This window comes from Dermatophagoides farinae, chromosome 2, assembly GCF_024713945.1.
Source record: "Dermatophagoides farinae isolate YC_2012a chromosome 2, ASM2471394v1, whole genome shotgun sequence".
NCBI lineage: Eukaryota > Metazoa > Arthropoda > Arachnida > Sarcoptiformes > Pyroglyphidae > Dermatophagoides > Dermatophagoides farinae.
In genome coordinates, this window is record NC_134678.1 from 2,415,921 (window position 1) to 2,439,331 (window position 23,411).

At 26.7% G+C, this 23,411-nt stretch overlaps 3 protein-coding genes across 3 annotated transcripts in view; all 3 read right to left on the reverse strand.

Annotated features, from left to right (window-relative positions):
* LOC124494299 (uncharacterized) overlaps positions 1 to 10,642 on the reverse strand; it is a 28,728-nt gene extending 18,086 nt beyond the window's left edge. The window contains exons 1-5 of the mRNA XM_075736096.1: positions 10,342 to 10,642; positions 10,153 to 10,244; positions 8,228 to 8,834; positions 6,624 to 8,172; positions 5,246 to 5,515 (exon numbers count right to left, since the gene is read on the reverse strand). Of these exons, the coding sequence (XP_075592211.1) occupies positions 5,246 to 5,515; positions 6,624 to 7,412 (1,059 nt within the window). The 5' untranslated portion in view covers positions 7,413 to 8,172; positions 8,228 to 8,834; positions 10,153 to 10,244; positions 10,342 to 10,642. The remainder of the gene's footprint in view (positions 1 to 5,245; positions 5,516 to 6,623; positions 8,173 to 8,227; positions 8,835 to 10,152; positions 10,245 to 10,341) is intronic.
* A 6,573-nt stretch (positions 10,643 to 17,215) lies between these two features.
* Positions 17,216 to 19,543, reverse strand: LOC124490788 (excitatory amino acid transporter 1). Its single transcript, XM_047053379.2, has 7 exons — positions 19,384 to 19,543; positions 19,097 to 19,307; positions 18,719 to 19,016; positions 18,354 to 18,641; positions 17,856 to 18,284; positions 17,563 to 17,709; positions 17,216 to 17,444 (listed from the first exon to the last, which is right to left on the reverse strand). The coding sequence occupies exons 1-7, from the start codon at positions 19,402 to 19,404 to the stop codon at positions 17,285 to 17,287; spliced, it is 1,554 nt and encodes a 517-aa protein (XP_046909335.2). The 5' UTR covers positions 19,405 to 19,543; the 3' UTR covers positions 17,216 to 17,284.
* A 2,285-nt stretch (positions 19,544 to 21,828) lies between these two features.
* On the reverse strand, positions 21,829 to 22,948 carry Non3 (Ribosome production factor 2-like protein Non3). Its single transcript, XM_047063959.2, has one exon. It carries the CDS (start codon positions 22,868 to 22,870, stop codon positions 21,950 to 21,952), a length of 921 nt encoding a protein of 306 aa, XP_046919915.2. The 5' UTR covers positions 22,871 to 22,948; the 3' UTR covers positions 21,829 to 21,949.
* Positions 22,949 to 23,411: the final 463 nt, after the last annotated feature.

The following is a 23,411-nucleotide window of genomic DNA, read 5'->3' on the forward strand; positions in this document are numbered from 1 at the left end:
AAAACAACAAATCTTCATTCCATTCATCATGATGATGGTGATAATGATGATGATGAAGATGGATGACAAACTGTATGAAGATTTTGTTGATTCCTAAAAAATATTATGGGAAATCAAAATCATTTTTCTTATATAACTTGAAATCAAACAAAAATCTGAAACATACAATGAAAAAAAAATTTGAATTTTATTTGCTTTCTGAGGTCTTTACAGTGTGAAATTATTGATTTTCAATTTATAAATACTTTTTTTTTGAACATTCAATACAGACACAAAGAAAAATTTCTAAAAGTTTTTTACATTTTTTTTCATTCAATTCCGATACTAGAATTGTATCGAAAAAAGACTGAATTCTGTATTCTGTCTGTATGAAAATTTTTTTGCCATGTTTTCTTTTCCAAGAATAGCAAATTGTTCAACCGAAAAAGTTATTGTTTGTTCATTTCAATCATGAATGAGAAAAAAAAGGGTTGACAAATATCGAAATTTTTTTTTGTTCAAATTCAAAAGTGAATTTAACAATCAAATTTCCAAAAAATATACAAACACAACTTTATGAATTGAAATGATGAAATCACAACGGAAAGAACTTTTCATTTGTGATATTTGATGTGGGAGATTATTATTGTAATTGTTATTATCATCATCATTGAATGATATCATTATCATCGTCTGTATTGTCAAAATGGATAAAAAGTTTTTCGTAAATTAATTTATGTTGAGCAGAAAAGAAAAAGAAAAATAAAAATTTGTAATTATTATCATTAATACATGAGTAAAATGAACGAGAAAAAAACTACTGCATGCTACAAAAACAAACAAATATAAACACAATCATTTCATTCGGTGAGTATTTTATTTTATTATTTTTTTTTTTGGTTGGTTTTCGAACGACAATGAAACGTTGAAAAAAAATCAATAATTAAGCAGCTAAAAGTAAATTACAAAAAAAACGATAATTCTATTTCTATATTTGCTCATTTGACAACAACAACTACAACTTTTGTCTATGATGAAAATGATTGACAAATTTTTTTTTTTGAAAATTTTACGAAAAAAACGAACAATGTTTGGACAAATTAAATAAATTAAAATAAAAAATGCATACAAAACACAAACACACACGCACACACATTACACTATAACTGAATACAAAAAGTGAAGCAACAACAACAAAAAAGTTTCACATCCTTGTGCATTGAATCGGATAAACCACTTTAAGCAACAACAACAACAACAACAAAAAAACTGACATAAAACTATTGGAAAAATGGGGTGGAAAATGTTTTTTTTTTTTACTACAAACTAATTTAAATATCAATTGGCAAAGAATCATTCTCGTCAATAACATTTCTGTTCACATTGATTGGCATATAAAATTCTCTATTTTTTTTTTAAATTTAACAAAAAAAAGTAGTAAATTCATGGAAAAACAACTGCAACTTTTTTTTTCACTTGCTGTTTCTTTTGTAACAGAATTCATGAATACATTGAATGTAAATTTGAAAACGACATGACCAAACTATAAATGCCTTCTAGACATATAATATATACAACACATTGTTATCGTCATCATTACAAGCAACAACAACAACAACAAAAAAATTGTCCGAATATTTTATTCGTTTGATTATTCACATTTTTCTTTACCATTTTATTTCATCATCAATATTTTACGATGTTTCAACGGAATTTTTTTTCTTCTCTCTGTCTATCTATACATTTCATTCTTTTCCCGGTTTCTTATACAAAAAAAAACTATCAAGAAAAAAAATTCAATTTTCAAATCCAACGAAAAAAAAAGAATTCTATACTTTAAAAAAATGTAACTCAAAAAAACGGAACTGAAAACTAGACTGGAATCGAATCGCGAAAAGAAAATCACAACAATAACAATGATAATAATAATAACAAAGAATCAATGGGAACATTTACTTACGAAAAATGAGACAAAATACAAAAGAGAAGAAAAAATAACGAAAACAAAATTGAATTAAATCAACAACAAAAGTGATTCTTATTAGCATAAATTTTGATAGCAAAAAAAAAAAAAAAAAAAATTCTATTACTTATACATAAAAACCAAACTGACCTATCAACCACCAAAGACTGGACGAGAATAATATACATATGAAAATACTGGCCACGAACCATGAAACAAATAAATTTCTATACAAAAAAAAAAAAAAAACAAAAAAACAAACGCATGTAATTAAACACACACACACACATGCATACAATTTATATGCAAACATGTTCCAAAAGATAAGAATAAAAAAAAGTACAACCATACATCTTGGGGTTAAATAATTCTGCATTTCAAATCTTGTTTACAACATGAATTTCTCTTTCTTTCTCACACACACACACACACACAAACAGTGATCGTTTATTGTTTTATTCTAATTCAAAGATTTTTCAAGTTTCAATGAATAATCTTGATGTACTTTCCAAAAATAAAATTTCAAGCATCACAATAATGTCTAATCTGATATCATTTAGTACGGTTATCACATTAACATTCAAAACAATTGAGACAAAAGGACAAAACATTTGTTTTGATGATGATTACAAATAGAAAAATAAAATCCCCCTTAATAAAATTATTATGTGATAAGAGAATATCGTTACTAACACCCAAATGGTGAAATGAAGATAAAAACACTGATTATTATGAAATCTACAGACTATTTCTTTTTTCATAGTTTCATTCTCATTTTGTAACAAACAAAAACAAAATATTTCCAGTGCAAATCTCATCATCATCTACACATTGTTGGCCTCAATATCATTATTATAGAATTTCGAAACATTCCATTTTATCACTTTTTTCTTTTTCTGGTTCATTTTAGTTTGGTTACACATTTCCAATGAAAAAATGATTTACACTGTGGCCCAACTAACGGTGATGATGATGATGATGATGATGATAACGACGAATGATAGATCGAGAATCATAATAGTTTTTGATGAAGAAATCAAATTACATTTAAGCAGTAGTGGAAAAAAAAATAAAACAAACTTTGTTAAATTGAAGAAACGATAAAATAACAAACAAACAGAAGAAAAAAAAATTAAACTTAAAGCCAAACAAAATGAAATTCTTTTATTTTGTTGTTGACTAGATGTTTGTTAACATGCTTCGTTTAAGAGAAAAAAAAATTGAAGAAAACGTTTATCCTGTGAAAGAATTTTTTCTCCACAAAATAATAATGATGATGATTCAATCAATCTATTCCATTTATGATACAAGTTGCTGTTTTAGTTAGTTGTCAATGTTGGATTTAGGATTTAATTCCGAAATCCGTATGCTCTACACACATTTTTTTTTGTTAGTTTGGTTTTTTTTTCTCTGGAACGACATTGTGTGTCTGTAGATTTTTGTTGAGAAAAAAAATGGCAAAAGATTTTCTTTTCTATTTTAAAATTGCATCAACATTGATTAATTAACTAAATATATGATGATATAAAAGTCTTTGGGAGAAAAATCATTCAAAGAGGATTTCTCTTTATTTTAAGGATAAATTCATTCAAAAGATGATGACGTGGAGTATATATATACACACACACACCCATCATCATCATCATCATCATCAGTTTTCTCAAAGATCATTAAACAAAACAACAAAAACGAATAATAATGAGAATGATATAAAAATAGCGAAACAAATTACACAACAAAAGGATAAATTAAGAAATTTCAATACTTTTTCCAATTGAATTGTACATCATCATCATCATCAGGGAATGAATGAATCATAAGTTTTTTTTCTTGCTTTTTTTTATTCATACCAACAAACGCACTTGCTTGTTTTTTTTGCCATTCAGAATTGACTAAATTAAAACGAAATGAAAATGGAATAAATAAAAAAAAAAAATTTTTTTTTTGTTTCTTCATCATTCAAATAAGAGTAAAAAAGCATGTCTACCGTCTTTATAATATTTGTTGGAATAAATATAAGAAAAATTTAATTTGATATTGGCATGGTTTTATTGTTGTTGTCGAATTTATTTATTTATTTATAGTGGAAATCCATCAACACACAATCGGAAAAAAATGATTCTGTTCATGGATGGTGATAAAAACAATGACGATCAGTAAAGAGAAAAAAACTTTTCGTTAGAATTCCTTCATATAAAGAACTCATCCCTCTTTATTTCTCACCATCATCCAAATAGGCGTAGAAAATGATGACAACAAAATTGATGGGAAATAAAAATTCCAGAAACAAAAAAAAAAGCATCACACAAGTGACCGTAACAATATTGAAATCATCGCTATTTTCAACGGTAAATAAATGAAAAGAGAAAAATGATTTGTTAACGGTCATTTTTATTTGATCATAGAAAAAAAATATTTGAAAATTGAAAAAAAATAATAACGATGAACCCATTGAAATAATATTAATCAGAAAAAAAACAGACTCACAAACAAAATGGCCCAAAAAAAGCGAGAGCAAGAGAGAAAAAAGAATGTTTTGTTCCGATTCATCAATGCAGAAAAAAATTTTGATTTGAAAAAAAACGATAATGATTGTTACAAGTGAATAAAAATTCAATTCAATTCAATTCAAGAGAGACGGTTGTTTGATTTATTTCGATTTTTTGGATTTTAGTGGTATACTCTCGCTATGTTGAATCAAATGATATTTGTTTCAATGCAGCAGCAGCAACAACAACAACAACAGAATTGAAATCTTTTTATGAAATCTATGGTATTTTTTTCCCAGTTTTTGATTGCCTCTAGTAATAGTTGCTAACGTAATGACGGTAAATTCAGTGTTATTATATTATATGGATTGTATTTTTATATTTAGAACATTTTATGCACACAAAAAACTCATTTATAATCAATTAGCTTGTAACAAAATTTGTAGCAATCATCATCGTATATATATATGTAAAGAGCACACACAATCCAGACCACTATCACCACCAATAATAATAATAATAATAATCGATTAGAGTAATGTTCGTTTCTTTCGACAACCTAGGCAACTAAATTCAATTGAAGGATAACAAATAAAAAATGAGAGAGAAGGAATTCTGTATTCAACATAATATAATATATTTAATTTTGTCGTTTCATCACCATATACTAACTGATGATTGTATATAATTTACTATTTGCATTCGAATTTTTTTTTTTTTTTCTGAATGAAAACTACAATGCATAACATGAGATATCTATTTCGATAAAATCTAAAGATAATAAAAGAACAAAAATCTCTAAAAATCAACTAACCTTGAATATTCTCCAATATAATAATAGAATGAACAATAATGGTAGATAAAAACTGGCGCATGTTGCAAATATTTGATAGGTAACATCTTGCGATATAAGGCACTGTTTGTGCTTGATACGGTGATGAAATTCTTGATCACGCCAACCAAGTATCGGTGCAACTGATATGATTAATGAGACAAACCAAATTAAAAATATCATTACACCAATACGACGACCATTACGACGTTGATGAATATAATCGACATTGGTAACAGCCCAATAACGATCCTATTAAAAATATGAATATTGAAAAGATTTGTTAAATTAATTTTTTTTCCAAAAGAAAGAAATAAAATAAACAAAACCAATGGTTATGGTTGAATTTGATTGATTCAATTGTTTTTTCATATATATATGTAACATATAATTTTATATATTACATATAAAACATTAAAATCATCAATCTTTAAATGTAAATGTTTCATTTTTTTTTTGCTAACAATGATGATGATAAGTTTGAACAAGAAATACGTAAACAGATGATTATGAATTTAATCCAATGTGTGGTTTAAATAGACAAACAAACACACACACACACACATGTTTTTTTCCATAAGATTTATTACATACTTTTTTTTGTCATTATCAACAAAACAAAATGTATGTATATTCAGGAGAAAAAGAATTCTTATCTTATTTTTCATGCATTCAAACTTTGAGACAATATACGATTGATGCATGATGTGAATCAATCAAATTACGTATACACGACGTTTTGAACCAATGATTCATTTTGTTAACATCATTTTTTTTTACATGAAAAAATGACAAAAAAAACACAAGAGTATATTCTTCCATTCACTAACCCTAAATCGTCTAGAATTTTTTTTTTGCAGACGTTCAATTCATAGGTTTTTTTCAATGTTTATCAAGATTTTAGCAAAAAAAAAAAAAAAAAAAAAACTATATTTGATCGTTGGAAGTGAATTGGTATTTTTAAATCTATTAACTGGTTCTTGATGATGATGATGATGATGATAATTTTAAATTATTCACATCATCATTGATCATCATTGTAAGGTCAAAATGTTGGCATAGAACCAATGTGGCAATATGGAATGAAGAACATTTGATTTCTTTTTTTTTCGATCCAGAATGAATGATTTCTTTTTTTCGAGAAATATGTGTGTGTGTGTGTTGGTATATTCACGTTTGAATCGTTGTTGATATTTGTTGATTTAAGCAGATTTTCTTTTTTTTTTGCTTATTAGTTGCCCTTATATTATTTGGGTAACTGTTTTTTTTCTTCATTTTGATTGTTCTCTAATATACTGGATATGTGGGTGATTGTATACAGAAATAATATTTTGTTTATATATATAAAAAAATAACATACCAATGCAATGGCAAGTAAATGTAGAATAGAAGCTGTACAACAAAGTACATCGGCAACTGTCCATAAATCGCATAGATTTGCACCAAGTGTCCATTTACCGGTGACAACAATGATGGCACCAAATGGCATTACTAAACAAGCAACCATCAGATCAGCAAATGCTAATGAAAATACCAGATAATTGCCAACTGAACGTAAATGTCGTTCACATAGAATAGCCGCTATCACCAATAGATTTCCTATCACAGTGGCTAAAATGACTAAAGCCAAAATGATGGCAATTATAAAATGGCCCAGATATAATTTGTCAACAAGTGTTGTTGAATCACCATCAACAATATGGCTATCGCCAACATCATTATCTATATTATCAAATATATTGTTAGTGTTGTTAGATGTATCACTAGTTTCGAAAAAATCTGATAATCTATCATTTTCGGCAACATTATAATCATATCCACTATCGGACATTTGAGCGAAAAAATTAGACAAAAATTTCGTCGTTGAATTTGATAATGATTGATATTGTTGATGTTGTTGTTGTTGTTGTTGCAACGTTTCACGAAAATATGCGGCTGTTGGCATTGTTTCGACAAATAGGCGATCATTATTTTCAAAATGATGATGATGATTATTATTATTATTATTATTATCAACAAAAATTGTGGCCAGTGTTGACGTTTTTGAGGACGAATTATTTTGTTGCTCATTATTCAGAATGCTAGCATTTCGTAAAAAATTTATCAATAAATTTTGAGCCAAAATGTCAAAATTGGACGATAGCGACATGGCTTGTAACTCGATATCGATGTCCACACATATATTGAGCTTCTTTTTCTATATTCCACAATTATTCGTGTATGACTTTCTATTCTTATAATACTTTATTATGATGATTTGAAATTAAACAAAATTTTTTCTGATAATAATGCTGATTTTTGTATGTTGGACATTTTTCACGGAAAAAAAATATATGAATATTGTTCATTTTACAAATTTCTATTATTTACATTTGATATTCAATTCAATGAAATAAATTGAGTTGATCAATAAATTATTTGCAATACCCATTCAACAATAATCACTGGATCGAACATGATATTCACAACCCAAAAGGCTTACAAAATTTCAATAATGGATAAAAAAAAAATTTTAGATTTTTTTTTTGCTTGTGTCAAATCGATATTTTGTTTTCATTATCTTGTTTCAGGAACTTTTCTATATTGATTCGATGATGATAGAACCATTTTTTTCATGGTAATAATGACGAAGAAAAAAAAATCAAAACAACTTATTAAAAAAAAATAAACCAGTTTCACAGAATATCGACTCATGTGACAGAATAGCAGGCAAACATACAATAAGCACGCATAAAAACATTTGTTTGAATAATAATCATTATCATAATATTGCATTTCGTATGTCATTTTGAAAATTATTGTCCATCGATTAATTTCGATCGATTGGCTGACATTTTACGTTATTGAATAAAAAAAATACCACAAAGAAAATGTTTTGTTATTTGGAGAATATGAATGAAGATTGGCGCCTAGAATAAAACTTATTTTAGTTCAAATTATGTATCAAACATTGTTTAAAAATACTCAGTTTGAGATCATGTATGGTACATGTGTGTGTGTGTGTGTGTGTCAGGATTCACTACCAGAATAAAAAAAAACCGTGAATAAAAAGAGGCAAATGTTGAATTTTTTTTAGGACGTCTTTCATGTCGAAAAACTGACGACAAAATGAAATCATAGTATTCATTCCAAAACGTTATGTTGGTTAGTTGATTGTCGGTGCGCGCAACCAATATTCTGATTTTGAACCATAATTTGATAGCAAAAATGGTGTTGGTATTGGTGGTGGTGGTGGTATTCGGAAATAGAGTTTATGTTTGGCATTGGTGGCCGTCGATTATGGTCGTGCGCAAACCGCTGTCATTTCTATCATCATCATCATGGCATCATTCTTATCAATGATGATCCGATGATGATGATGATGATGATGACTACCATCATAGCCCATATATATCAGCCATTATCATAAATTCGATTCGATTCGATTCTTCATGATGTTTTTTTTAAGTGTTTATATATACGAATAAATGTGTACATGAATGAAGTTTTTTTTTCAATTTTATTCAATATTATTATTAATGATGATTTTCAAGTGTATTCCACATTGATATATACTAAAAATAAAAAGAATCTAGAAGATAAAGATGAGAGAAAAAAAAGAATAATATTAACGATAATAGAAAACAAACATCAAATCGAATAAGATAGAGAGATGGTGAAAAATAAAAAAAATAAAGAATAATAATAAAAAAAAATTTCGATCATTCTAATGATAAGCAATTGAAAATTGGCAAATGATTATGCTATTATTATATGATTTTCATCCGTTTTTGTGTGTGTGTGTGTGTGTGTGTGTAAAAATATATAATGTATATTCTCATATCATCAGTAAATAGATTTTTTTTCTTTGTTCATCACATACAGATTCGAATGAAAAAAAAACGATTGATAATGCAAAATATTTTTTTTTGTCGAAATGGTCAACAAACAAATGGCCAAATTCTTTGTTTTATTCCGCTATATATATTATGAAAATAAAACGGTAAATATTCGAACAACAACAAATGGGCGGATTGTCTGATTTTTTTTGTGTGTGTGTTGAAGTATGTAATTGATTGCTGTTTTTTTTCATGGTTAGAAATAATGTTTCCTATCGTTATATTTCGACAAAAACATTTTTCTCCACTCACAAATATTCTATTTACTGTTTTTTTTTTGACTGAATCTGAATCTTCCTATTTCAAAACAAAAATTCAAATTTTGATTCAATTTTACATTTTATTTTATTATTGCTATTATCACCATATCAGCTAATGGAACTATCTTATGATGATGATGAGTAGAATAAAGAATTTTTTTATCCAAACGATTTTAGATCATAAAAAATTTAGTTAGCCATCAAATAAATTTGCAACTTGTTGCTCATTTATTATACATCATTTTGACTCTTTAGTAGTAGAAGAATCGAATGTCAATAATTGAAATATTCACAAATTATATGGAATGATTGATGATTACTGATTCTGTACTTTTTTTTCCCATTTACTCTTTCAATGTATGTTTGTGTTGTGTGTATTTGCTTCGGGTAAATGAAAAACTTTAATATTTCAATACAAATCCAACCATTGACCGACCGACAACATATATTAAATCAATGAACGTTTTCAATGAAAACTTATTAAATATTTTCGGGTTGTACTATTGGATATATTCAATTACATTATTCGTTTCTCTTTTTTTTTCTCTTCCTGTTTGATGCTTGAATAATGATGAATCAGTATAGTTAGCATTGGTATTATAGTCATCTTAAGATGGAAAATGAAAGAAATTATTATTATCAACTTTATTATTGATTTCAATGAAATGGAAAATTGACTTTTTACATAGTAAAGGTTTCCTTTTCATTTGCAGATGAATACACACACACACACACACACACATTGACTTACCGTTTGGTTATGCAATAATATATATGGTTTCCGATCAGTTTCCTTTTTTTTTGATACCAAAATTTGTATCAATACACATTAATGTACAATATCTATATATACAGATGATGTCAAAATTAAGATTTTCATTTATAATAAATATATAAGAAACAAAAAAAAAATAAAAAGAGAAAATTCGAAATCACTTACATATATATACAATACAGCTATAGCTGTATAGTTGAATGGCCAAATGTTTTTATTTTTAGTTTCTTTTTTTTTCTATTACACAAAGCGTTGTTTACTTTTACCACACATCTTTTTTTGTTTTGTTTTGTTCACACATATATAAAATTACAAGTGAGATATGTGTAAGATCATTACCATCATTTTAATCTTGACACACACAAACACAATGAAACAACCTTGATTATAAAAGTAAGTATATACAAACATTGAGAAACAATCACCATTGTTGGTGATGATGATAATAATAATAATAATAATGACAGGCAAGATTCTTTCATTTAAAAAGATAACTAAACATGATAAAGAATAATAGATAATTTTTCTTCTTATAATTTCTGTTGTGGTGTAACAAAAAAAAAAAAAAAAAAAATCTGAAAAACACTATGTGCATAAAGCATTGAAAGACTAATGACTCGAGTTGTCATTTATATATCATCATCATCATATATACTCGGTAAATAACGATATCTATTAACAAACACGAATTGGTGGGTGGATAAAAAAAAAAAACAGAATATAAATTATACTATCGACCAAACAATTTTCTTACATAAATATAATAGTGATGATGATGATGATGAGCAAGAATAGAAAAGAAAAGTAATAAAAAACAGAACAGTAATAAAGAATAAAATAAAATAAAAAAATAACTACATACAGATGGCACTGTGTGTATGATGATGTTTTTTTTGTGTTATGATCATCATCATATACAATGTGTATAAACGTAATGTGTCTGTGTGTGTATGTTTATAATGATTGTTTTTTTTTTCTTCTTCGAAACGGATAATCCGAAATGATAATGATATGGTTTTTTTTTGTGAAATAAAGAAGAAGAAAAAAAAAATTCAAAAGTATCATTTCCACTCCATGATGATCATTATGAAATAATCGAGAAAAAAAAATCATTGAGTTTATGAAATTAAAATCCATGATGATGATGATCATTTCATTTTAAGTATAAATTGTTGTTTCTTTGTTTTTCTTGTTCATGCTGATGTCATCAGAATTTTTTTTTTCTGATCACAATGAGACCCCAATAATAGTAGTGTAGTTGATAATTGGTTTATAATCTTTTCCGCCGTATGTTGAATAATTGAAATTAGAATATTCGTTATATATATATCGATCATTTATAGCCATAATAAATTCTTATTTATCAGCGAAAAATTTTTTTTTTTTTTTAAAAACATCAACAATTTATATATTTCATGTTTGACAAAAATCGAACTTAATGATCTGTCCAAACATATTGTTTTTCTTATTCTATCACCAAAAAAATAATAAATGCGATCATTTGTAACAATAAAATGATGGATGGAAACAACAACAAAAACTAAAACTGAAAAAAATATTGATAATAATCATTAAAAAAAGAGTCGAATTTTTTTTTCACAAATTGTTATTTCATAGGAATTTCAATCGTTTCTCGTTTCTCTTTTATTTTTCAAAATTATTTGATTTTGTTGGTGTTTAAAAAAAAAATGAAATGTAATTCTACTTGGTATTTGTCCATTCTTGGAACAGTACACATTTGCATTTATTGCATTTTTTCATTCGAAAAAAAACACTAATGGTTACCCCAAAAGAAACTTTTTAATGTCAATGTTTGTGTTATTGATTTTACAATCTTCATGTGTCAGATTATCATCACATACATAATCACCATCAAATATTTAGCAATTCAGATACCTTTTGGGATAGCAAAAAAAAAAAAAAAAAAAAAAAAAATTCATGAAAATAGATTCAAAAAAAAAAAAAAAAATTGATTCAAAACTAAAAATTTCATTTTCCTTTTCAAATGTGCAATGAATTTCAATTTCAATTTAGGAAAAAAAAAATTTTTTTTTGACCAAACAAAGTTTGTATGGGACTTGATTTTTTTTTTTTGCTTGACTCCATCTTTGTTTATTATTTTTTCATGGCAATGCTGAAACCTTTCCATTCTATTAAAGTAAATTCCTTTTTTTCACTGTAATAATGTGGGAAATGCTTGTGTGTGTGGGAGATTGCAAAACAAGAAAAGTAAAGTCATTTTTTTTTTTTTTTTGGTTCATTCCTTCCGTCTTCCTACGGAATGAAATAAGAAAATTTGATTTTTTTATGGCCATGAAAGCAAAAAAGTAATCAGAAATCATTAATTATTCAAATTTCACTTTATTTTCACACTCTTGTGGCTCTATAACAGTCAACGACAACAAACAAACTTTTGGATAATTTTAAATTTCTTCGTTTTTTTTATATATAGATGACGAAAAAAAAGTTGATTTACAAATTATTTTGAAATTAAAAGAAAAAAAATTTCATGTAGAAAATAAAATTGTTGTCGTTTGGATTTTACATTATTTTCATTTTTTCGAAAACTTTGTGAAAAATTCAGTCTTTTGTTTTCATTCTCTAGGAAATCAGTGACGAAAAAAAATGTCGGGCAGTGAAAAAATTTATCAAAGCAATGATGAAATTGTTGAATTTCATTAATCACAAATGAAAAACAAAAAAAAAATTGAAGACAAAATTCATTCCTCCCACTAAAACATTCCCATTCCACTCAATCAATCTATTTAATCTTGGAGCGCCGTTCCAACAAATTTTTTTTTCTTTTTTCTTTGTTTTCACCAAAGATTAATAGTTCTTTTCTCTCTATTTTGAGTATAGAACAGAAAAAAATTTGATGGCTATTTTTTTTGTCCGAAAAATTGCATTAAAACTTCAAGTGTCATAATTACGGTTCATCATCATCATCATCATACCCTTTAATTTTACATGATGATATATTTGTCTGTACAGTAATAAACATGAGATCATTTCATTTTTGATATTTAAACAGCCAAAAATAAATGAAATAAAATTGGTGTGACAAAAAAAAAAAACAAACGAAATGACCAGAGAAAAAAAACAATAAATGACGTACAAAAGCATTTATAACGAGAATTTATTCAAAACACACACAAACACGAATGTGAAATATAAATTTTATTTTTTCAAATTACAGCTGATAGACAAAAAAAAATTGTTTTATATGTCATTTACAAACATGCTTGTGATTTATCATCATCATCATCACAAAATATTATATCCTAGAAAAAAAAAACAATTCGGGAAAAAAAGGAGAGAAAAATAAAGATTAATCATTTGATTTTCTGGACCACCAACCAATATGTACATATGATTTGTTGACAATTTTTGTTCCATTTTTTAAATGGTAATTGTGATGATCACTAATGACAAACAATAAATTTGTAAATTATTTTGCCAAATGACCATCTTTTTCTTGTTGTTTTTTCATGAAGAAAAATTTCAAAAATTCAATCTTAAATCCTGTATATAATTCATATGCATGTGTACAAAACAAAACAATCAATTTGGTGGAGCAAAATTCATTTTCGATTATAAAATGATATATACATGTATAATCATTTGTTGTCATTTGTGATATTGAAGATTTTTGATGATATGTGATCGAATTGAATAAAATAGAAAAAAAGTGCTATCAACTGAAAATTCAATTTATGGATAGTGGATAGTGAATTATGGATAAAAGTTTGGAATTGAATTTCAAATCAGTAGAGTTCCTTTCTCACATATACGCTATATATGCTATGTGATGATGATGAAAAACTGTATAAATGCTTGAATTTATTTATATATTTTTTTTTCGCACTCAAATTCGATTGAATGGACATTGAATCGTTTCGTTTTGTTGTTCATTTGTGAACATTCAAAACATATTGACAATATGACAACCCATCCATCAAATAATTTTCCTCTTTCTTTCTTTCTTTTTTTTTTGGATGCTACTCTTTTTATAAATTCCAGAAATAAATATTCGATATTTGATCGTTTGATCGATTTTTTTTTTGATGGCCTTTCAAAGTGCAAATCGTGAGCCGTATTAAAATCCTGCATGTTTATGTGTGTGAGTTATCTTCTTTTTTTCTATGGATTTTTTTGTCATTCTTTCTCGCTCTCTCTTTCTATCTCTCTGGATGGTTGATCGGACCTCATTCGTCAATTCTATTTAGTTTTTACAAGAGAATTTGGTGACAATTTTTTTTTTCAAAACATTCTTGCTTTTGTGAATGCTCACATAATGCATCATTTTTTCAAAATCATCATCATCATCATCATCATCTGGATATGACATTTTTTTCTGGTAGCTTTATTCTTGTCAAATTCTGTTTTTTTTTTCTTTACGTTAGTTTGTTAATATATGGTAGTTTCTCAAGTCATGTTTTTTTTCTTGCTCATTTATATTCCAATAGATAGATGAGCAATACATTTGAGAAAAAAAAATGTAAATCAAACAAATTCGGATTAACTAAGTCAATATTTTTGAATTGATAAGCAGAAAAATTTTCAATCATTTTAAATGAAATAGATAAATATATTCGTGTTATCTTTATAGATCAATTTTTAACAGCTGATTTTCAATGATAATTGTCATTGTTTTTTTCTCCTACCATATCTAATACAATTTTTTTTCTAGTTTAAATATTTATTCATTTGATCTTTTCACCAATCTAATGATGTACGACCAAATCTTTTGTTGTTTGTTGGCTATATTTTTTCTACCAAAAACAAAACTCAAAATGTTCAAACATTAGAATACGAGATTCATTATTATTCAGTGGATGAAAAAAAAAGTTAACTTTCGATTCCATATATATGTATACGAAATAATTATTCGCCGAGAAAAAAAGAATGTAGAATTTTTTTTTTGCCCAGAAATAAAGAATTCTATTGGGAATGATGTTGATGATGATGATGATGCAACATCTGATTATGACAAGTGTGTGTGTGTGTGTGTGTGTGTGTGTGTGCAAGTTTAATTTGAAAAAAAATTCTACGTGTATCAAAATTAGTTTTTGAGCACTCTTCTCATCATTTTTACTAACTAAAAAGAAGAAAAAAATAATGGTGGATTTCGTTTTCTGTAAATTGAAAAAAAACTATTATCAATTTGCTCCTAGATTTTTTTTTTCCTTTTTTCTTCTCATTCTTATTCTTATTTCTCATTTTACATTCGTTTACATTATGATATTTCTTAAAGAAATGCAGTACCATTTATTGTTGTTATATTTCACATATGAATGAAATGGCAATGTTTTTTTTTCATTTTTTTTCATGAATAGTTTTCTTTCGTTTTTTAAAATGATCAATTTTTTTTTGTAAGATTCTTTTTTTTTTACTCAGAGAAACTCTAACACAAAAACTCTATTCATTTTATCGGATTGTCAAATTATTTTTTTCTGTGAAAAAAAAAATCTGATTATTGTGTAAATACTTGAAATTTTTTTTTTTTGAATACTTTTATTCTGAGACCAGAAAATCCAGTTAATATTCATACCCGACAAAAACAACATGGAGAGAAAAATATCAAAGACTTTGCGTCATTGATGAAATTTCTTTCTGATGACCAGAACTCATGATGGATGGATAAAGTTATTTTTCACACTTGCAATTGCTCTTTTTCTCTCTTGTTTATTAAAGCACAAAATAAACACACACACACAGACACATAAACATAGAAAGAATCAATCAATACATTAAGCCAGAAATCTGATTGAATATGGATATTTACCATATTTCATGAACAATGAATGAAAATTGAAAAATAATAATCATTTCTTTTGGATACATTTTCTTTTCCAGTTCAATAAACAAACATTTGAGGATTTTGCATTTCAATCACCAAATATGTTGAAACATATAAATTGAAGTGCTAATTTATGGCAATTTATTATTATTTACATTAATATTTATTTATTTTTTTTTCTCTCTGGAATAAATAAATGAAAAAAAAGTGCAAATTCATTATTTACGCTTGATGAACTGTCTGTCTGGATCTAATCAGAAGGCTTAATCTCATTTTATTCATAAGAATTTGATGATGATGGTGATCATAGTGAATTGAGTAAGTTGAGTGTGTCCATAGAGAAAAAAAATCTTCACTTTTTTTATATTATAAAAACAACAACTTACAAAAATTAACCACCAAAACTTGCCATTATCATTAGTGGGATTATTATGATTATGAATTTATTGAATAATTTGATTAACGACACACACACGCACACACATACAGTAATATAATGCATGACAAGTTTTTTTCCCATAATAATTATCAAAAGAAGAAAGCAAGAAAAAAAAGCGTAACCACAAATAATAATATAAATGGCTCTAAAACTAACCGTTATAAATTGGATTTTACTATCAACGAAAAAAAAAATAAAATAAAGTAAAATAAAATCTCTAGATTAATATATTATATGTGCTTGTTTTTCATGAATTTTGGTTTTTTTCTGATGAAAATTAATTTCTGTTGATAATAAAGTTATAATCGACCAAATATTTGAGACAATATTACATAGTGTATCGTATATAATGATGAAAATAATAGAGAAATATACTGCATCCGTGTATATGCATCTACAATAGCAATATATTCTATATGCAATTGATTTTTTTTCTCATTTTCATTTTCATTTAGCGTTTCACGAATCTTTTCTTTTCTTCATCATATACATTAGTTAGGCCATTATAATCATCATGTAAAATATTTCCATAAATTATGTTTTTTTTTGCCCACTAAAAATCGATTGTATTTGTGCAAGGTGGTGGTATACCTACCAAAATTGGAAGCAATTCATTATGTTTGTTTTTCATATTGTACATAATCAGGATTTTATTCCATCCGAGTCCAAAATTTCTTTTCTTGAATTTTTTTTCTATGTTTTATACCATAGTTACAATAGTATCCCTTATTGCCATTCAGATACTTATAAAATTGGACATGATCATTTATTCATAAAATAATGATTTTATCACGGACATACTGAACCATTATTTTTTTCAGATTTTTATTATTTTATTCAATTTATTATATTAATAGCCATTATTAAAATTATCCAAGCTGTTTTTCAAAATTATTTAATGCCATATCTTCATCAGTGATAGCCATATTATTTGATGTTATTTTTGATGGCTTAATAGCAGTCAATTTTTCTAGACATTTAGCTACAAAACAATCACCCATAACATTAGTAATGGTACGTAAACGTTCACTATTGTTGATGGAAAATAATTATATTTTTTTTGCCGGAATTCCATTGATTGAAACAATAAACGATAGGAAAAAAAATTATAACTATATAATATGGAGAGAAATGCATATATACTTACAAAATCCAATCGAAAGTTAACACTAAGATAATAATTTCTTGTGGGTTATCGATGCCTAACACTGATGCAAAGGCCAAATGTGAAACTAATGTCGTACCACCAGCTGGAACACCAGGAAATCCCATCGACATAACCAATGAAAAGACGCTTAATGATGATGATGATGATGAATAATGAAAGTGAATGAAATTCGAAATTGAAAAATTTCCGTTCCCCACGAAAAAAATGCATGAATAATGATTATGATGATGATCAAGTGTTAATGATTCAATTTACATTATATTTATTCTTACCATAGTATACTCAATGTTAGAAAATTTTGTGGCACTTGTTTCACTTGCGAAATAAATACGGCAACCATTGGATAATACATGGAAGATCCATTCATATGGATCGTCATTCCAAGTGGTAAAACCATTTTAGATATAATTTTTGGTAATTTCAAATGATTCTCCATACATTCCATTGTAACCGGCAATGCAAGTGCACTTGAACATGATGCAGCTGCAACTAATAATGAAGAGAAAACGCCTCGATGTATCCGATATGGATTGTTTCGTGTAATGACAAAATGAATTGTTGGATAAAAGATGAACCAGATGAATAAAAACAAACAAATGGCAATCAAATAAAAGTAAAATAATTGGCTGACCATCTTGTTCAATGATTTCATTTTCAAACTCTCGGTAAACATCCAGCAAAACATTCCGATAGGCATAATACTGTCATAATTAAATGAATTCAAAAAATTTGTTTTTATGAAAAAAAATTTAATACAATGCAATACATACCGTATCATAATATCGAGCAAACATTTTACAACCACATCTAATTCATTTAATAATGCTCGTATATTTTCAGTTTTATATGATGGAAGTTTTGACAGGATAAAACCCAACGAAATAGACAAGACACAAATTCCCAACATATTTGGATCAAATGAATATAGAGTTTTTATCTTGTTTTTTGGCACAAAATTTGGGTCATTGATTTCACTGAAATTTTGTGGCCAAATAAATTCCGTTTGTTCATATGATTTCATAAAGAATGGTGTCAATGGATTATCGGGGAAGATATTTCTAAATTTATTTTTCAAGAAATCAAATAAAAAAAATTTAAATCGATTAATCATTTCAAATTTGAGCACAATACCTACAGTATAATGTTATAAACAGAATCCATCTGATAATGGCTTTTTCGAAATTTTTCCTGTTTCTGTTTGATAGGATCATAGTTTGTATTATTCAATGTTTCCAATAATGATTCAGTTTCAATGGTTGATGATCCTGGTTCCAATATACTGACCGCTGTTATGCCAAGAATTGCAGTGAATATTGAAAATGAAATAAAAAATAAAAATGACATGGCAGTCACTTTTTGAAGATCATATTTTGTTCCTGGCCTTTGTTGAAAATCGTTTGATTCATTGTTGTCGATTTTGTCACAGAAAAAACCTAATACAAATATAATTCAAATCAGTTATATTAGTGATTGGAAAATCATAAATCAAAAAAAAAAAAAAAAAAAAACTAACTTGTTGTTAATGATGTAATTAGTACTGGCGCCAACAATAGTTGAAATGATCGTAAAAATATTAATCCCGGTAGCTCAAGATAACGTATCTTTTGCTTATCAATAGAATGTTCATCTGGCCAAACATGATTTCTGAATACGAATCCTAAACTAAGACCAAATATGATTGCGATTATGGTTGTCAACGAATGTTTATTTGTTCGTATCAATTCCTAACAATAATGATTACAATTGATTAATAGTTATAATTTTTTGATTGAAAATTAAAATATTGAAAAGAATATTTACTCTTAATTTTGTTCCAAACATTTTTGTTTTTTTTATAAGAATTCTTATTATCGCAGATGGATGAGTATTATTTGTTTTTTAATTTTAATTTTAGAATCCGCGAAACAAATTAAGAAATCGGCTGATTTCTTCTCTTATGATGATTGAGCCAACATTATTAATGATGATTTAATCACATTCCATAATCTGGCATGGTTTGATTGTTGATTGATTGATATATCACATGTATCAATTGATTGCTTGCAAAAAAAATGAATAGCTTTTTATCAAGCCTGATGGATGATGTGAAATACTTCAGTTATTTGATCCATTCGATTGATAAGTTATACGAATGTTTACATTAATAGACAATTCCTATCTTCATATATTTCAATCATCATTTATATATCATGACAGCAATTTTCAATTCAATTTCATCGACTTTTTTTTCATCGCTCATCAATACTTCTGATTTTGTTAATAATTTGCCGAAAATGTCGGATTTTTTTTGCAGACAAAATTATTGGTACTAATCAACACAAGAACAAAACTTGATCGTTTTAATCATATCTAGGTCAAACTTTATTTTGGCGGTAATCAACATTTTACTACGATTTGTCCATCTATTATTTGTCAATTTGATGATGATGATAATAATAACAAAATGAAAGGGATTTCATATAATACGTTCTTTAGTTAATTTGTAACTAATAAATTCAAATAATCATGTTAAAACATCTTTATGTTGGTGGATTTTTAAATCATAAATTCTTTGAAATTCTAGTCATCTTTTCATTGTCAACCGACTGATCATTCCGATTGCTGTTTCATTGGACTGAGGGGAAATTTTTTTTATTTTTTTCCTCACTGATTTGAGACTAATTGAGCATGATTTGATTTTCTCTGACTTTTGTAATTATCACGAGAATTTCATTGTTTTTTTTTTTTTGGTTATTGATCAACACGAGATACTCTAGTGGACACTCTACTTACGAACAAAATTCGTTCCATAAGAATGTAATGTACAGAGGAAGCGCTTCTATTCCCACTGTACCCATTGTTTCATATAATCATACACTTACGATAATGAGACCGAACTAATCGTATTATATAATCGAATAAAATAAAGCGTTAAAATATTAGGCAAATGATACACTAATTTCATCTATATCATTGTACACCATGTTTGTTTCAACATTGTTGTCTGGTTTTGAATTCCAATTAAGGTTAATTAAAATTCTGTATGAGAATCATGGAACAATCATTTTTCCACGCTGAAGATGATAATGATGAAGGTTGGTGTTTTGATCCTTGAATGCTGAACAATAATAATTATGATGATGAGAAAATGAAATGATGATCATCATCATCATTAATATATTATTTTCATTCATTTTTATGCACTTGAATTAAAAACCATATGATGATCAGATGAAAGCAAGTAAAAATTTTAAACTATTCTTTCTTAGAGATATTTGTTGAAATTTTTATCCCGTCTCTTGAAATCATACAAATAATCAATCTAGAATCTAGAATCTAGATGTATTTGGTTTTTTCAATCTTGTTTACAATTTCAATTGTTTTCATAAATGTAATGACAATCATAACGAAAAAAATGATGATAATAATCATTTATCAGTTTCCAATAATAATAATAATAACGACAATAACAATAATTTCCGTAACATTAGACATGAAGAAAAAGTTTGTGGTTTTTTTCCAGACAATTTTCCATTATAAAAATGAAAATGAAAAAAAAAAAATTTTTTTTTTTTGTTATTGAAAAATCAAATGTCAGCTCAAGCTGTAAATCTATTGATATTGCTATTGTTACTGGAATTTGTTTGAATCAATTTATATAACATTATTATATTAGTATTATACGTCTTTGGAACACATGAATTCATGTATATATTTGAATTAAATCACACACACACACACACACATACAAATAATGTGAAAGAAAAAAAAATTGTGAAATACAAAATTGAATTTTTTTTTCTGATTTCTCGTGTATAGAAGAATTGGACAGAATGTCGATTCGATTCTATTCAAAGTGAATATTGATCAAACTGAGTCGATCACCAAATCGATCAACCACCAACCGCCAATTCCATAATAATATTCTATAATATTAATAATAATCATCATCATTGAATCCTTGAATAATATTACCAAATTTTTTATTATTATTATCGTCGTTTATTTTCATGTGTTTTCATTGTATATAAATGTGTGTGTGTGTGTGTTCGTGTGTATTCATGTTTCACGAATGTTTTTTTTTTGTCGATAAACGAAAAAAAAAAAATTTATTTTGTAATATAAACCATATATATTTGGTAATAATATATTTTGTGGAAATAAAATGGTTAAAAAAAAAAAATCTTTTCTTGTTCCAAACACATCATCGTAAAACGATATTTGTAGTTGGAGATTTATTAGTTTTTTTTCTGATGAAATACGAAAATAATAATAATTTAATTTAATTATTATACATATAAAAAACAGATTCACATCAGATTTGAATACAATGACAAAATATATTGTTCAATAGAATCAAAATTTTTCCTTACTAAAATCATACATTCTATTGATCAATGATCTTTTTCACTTTGAATGCACCACCTTTTCTCAATTGTAATTTGCTATAATCTTGTTGTTCCATATGTATACGTCCTAATGTTGTACCAAAAGCATCAACGGATATATTTTTCTCTTCAGGTTTTCTCTTTTGGCCTTGTTGTCGTAATACAGCATCTGGTTGTTTCAATGCCTTTTTGAACAAATCATCATGTGCAAATTGATTTCGTCGTAATGTGAAATCCACTCGTGGTCCAATCTCTTCCAATTCGACACGAGGTAAACGTGAACCAGATTTTTTCAATAATATTCTATAAGAACGCATACAAATTATACCATCAATTTCGATGAAATGAATTACATGTTCTAAACCATGAAGATTTATCTGTTCCACATTTGGGCCAATGAAGAAATCTAATAATAATGATTTTAATCGTTGATGATTGGGCATTGTTTCGAACATTTGACCACTGAATAAAATTATTGGTTTAGTGCCCAAAGTGATTTTTGGTTTCTGAAACTCAGACAATGAAAGGTAATTATTGAATTCAAATTCAGCCATATCAAGAACATTTCCATCATAGGTACGTCCAATTACAATATTATTTGGTCGTTTTTTCGAATTCGATACATATGCAAAAAGTGCACTATCATTTTTTTTGGCCACAAATTCCAATGATGAAACATCGTTAAATGGCTGCCAGGATTCTTTGCGATTCAGAAACACTGCATTTGGTTTTTTTATTGCATAAAAATCTTTTAGCATTTGAACACCTTTTTGATTGGCAGTTGAACAGCGACACAGTACAGCACGTTTGACATCTTCAATCAATTGTGGTTCACGTTTTTCGAGAATTCGTTTACCACGACGTGTTTTAGGTTTTTGAATTTTTTTTATTAAATTTTGATCAGCAATAGTTTTAGCCATTTGAAATTTTTTAAACAAAACCACAAACAATATCAAAAACAGTTTACGATTTTGAATGAGCAAGTAAAACACGTGTTTCACTTTTGAATGATCACGCCATCTAGTAATGAATCGTGAAAATGTTACACATTTAAATTTTTTTTTTTTATAATTTAAGATTTTATACATACAAAAACAAAAACAAAAAAAAACAAATAATAAATAAACAGCAAAATCGCATTAAAATATTCTTGTTTACCAAGTTTTTGTTTTTTTTTGTCAAAAATTATTTTCTTTATTCTCATCATTCTGTTCATTTTGAATAATGTCTCAATGTATGTTTGTATTAGAACGAAAAAAAAATTGAATGCAGTATTTTATTGGTCTTGAAGGTATATTATAGCAGTAGTTTATATGAAATGATTTTGCATAATTTATCAGTTTTTACGAATCACTTTTTTTTGTTTTTTTTTTTGCTAAATGATAGAAAAGCAAAATGTTCCTTGTTTTTTATATTCAAACAAGAAGAAAAAAAATGAAAAAGCTGCTAGACAAAAAATTT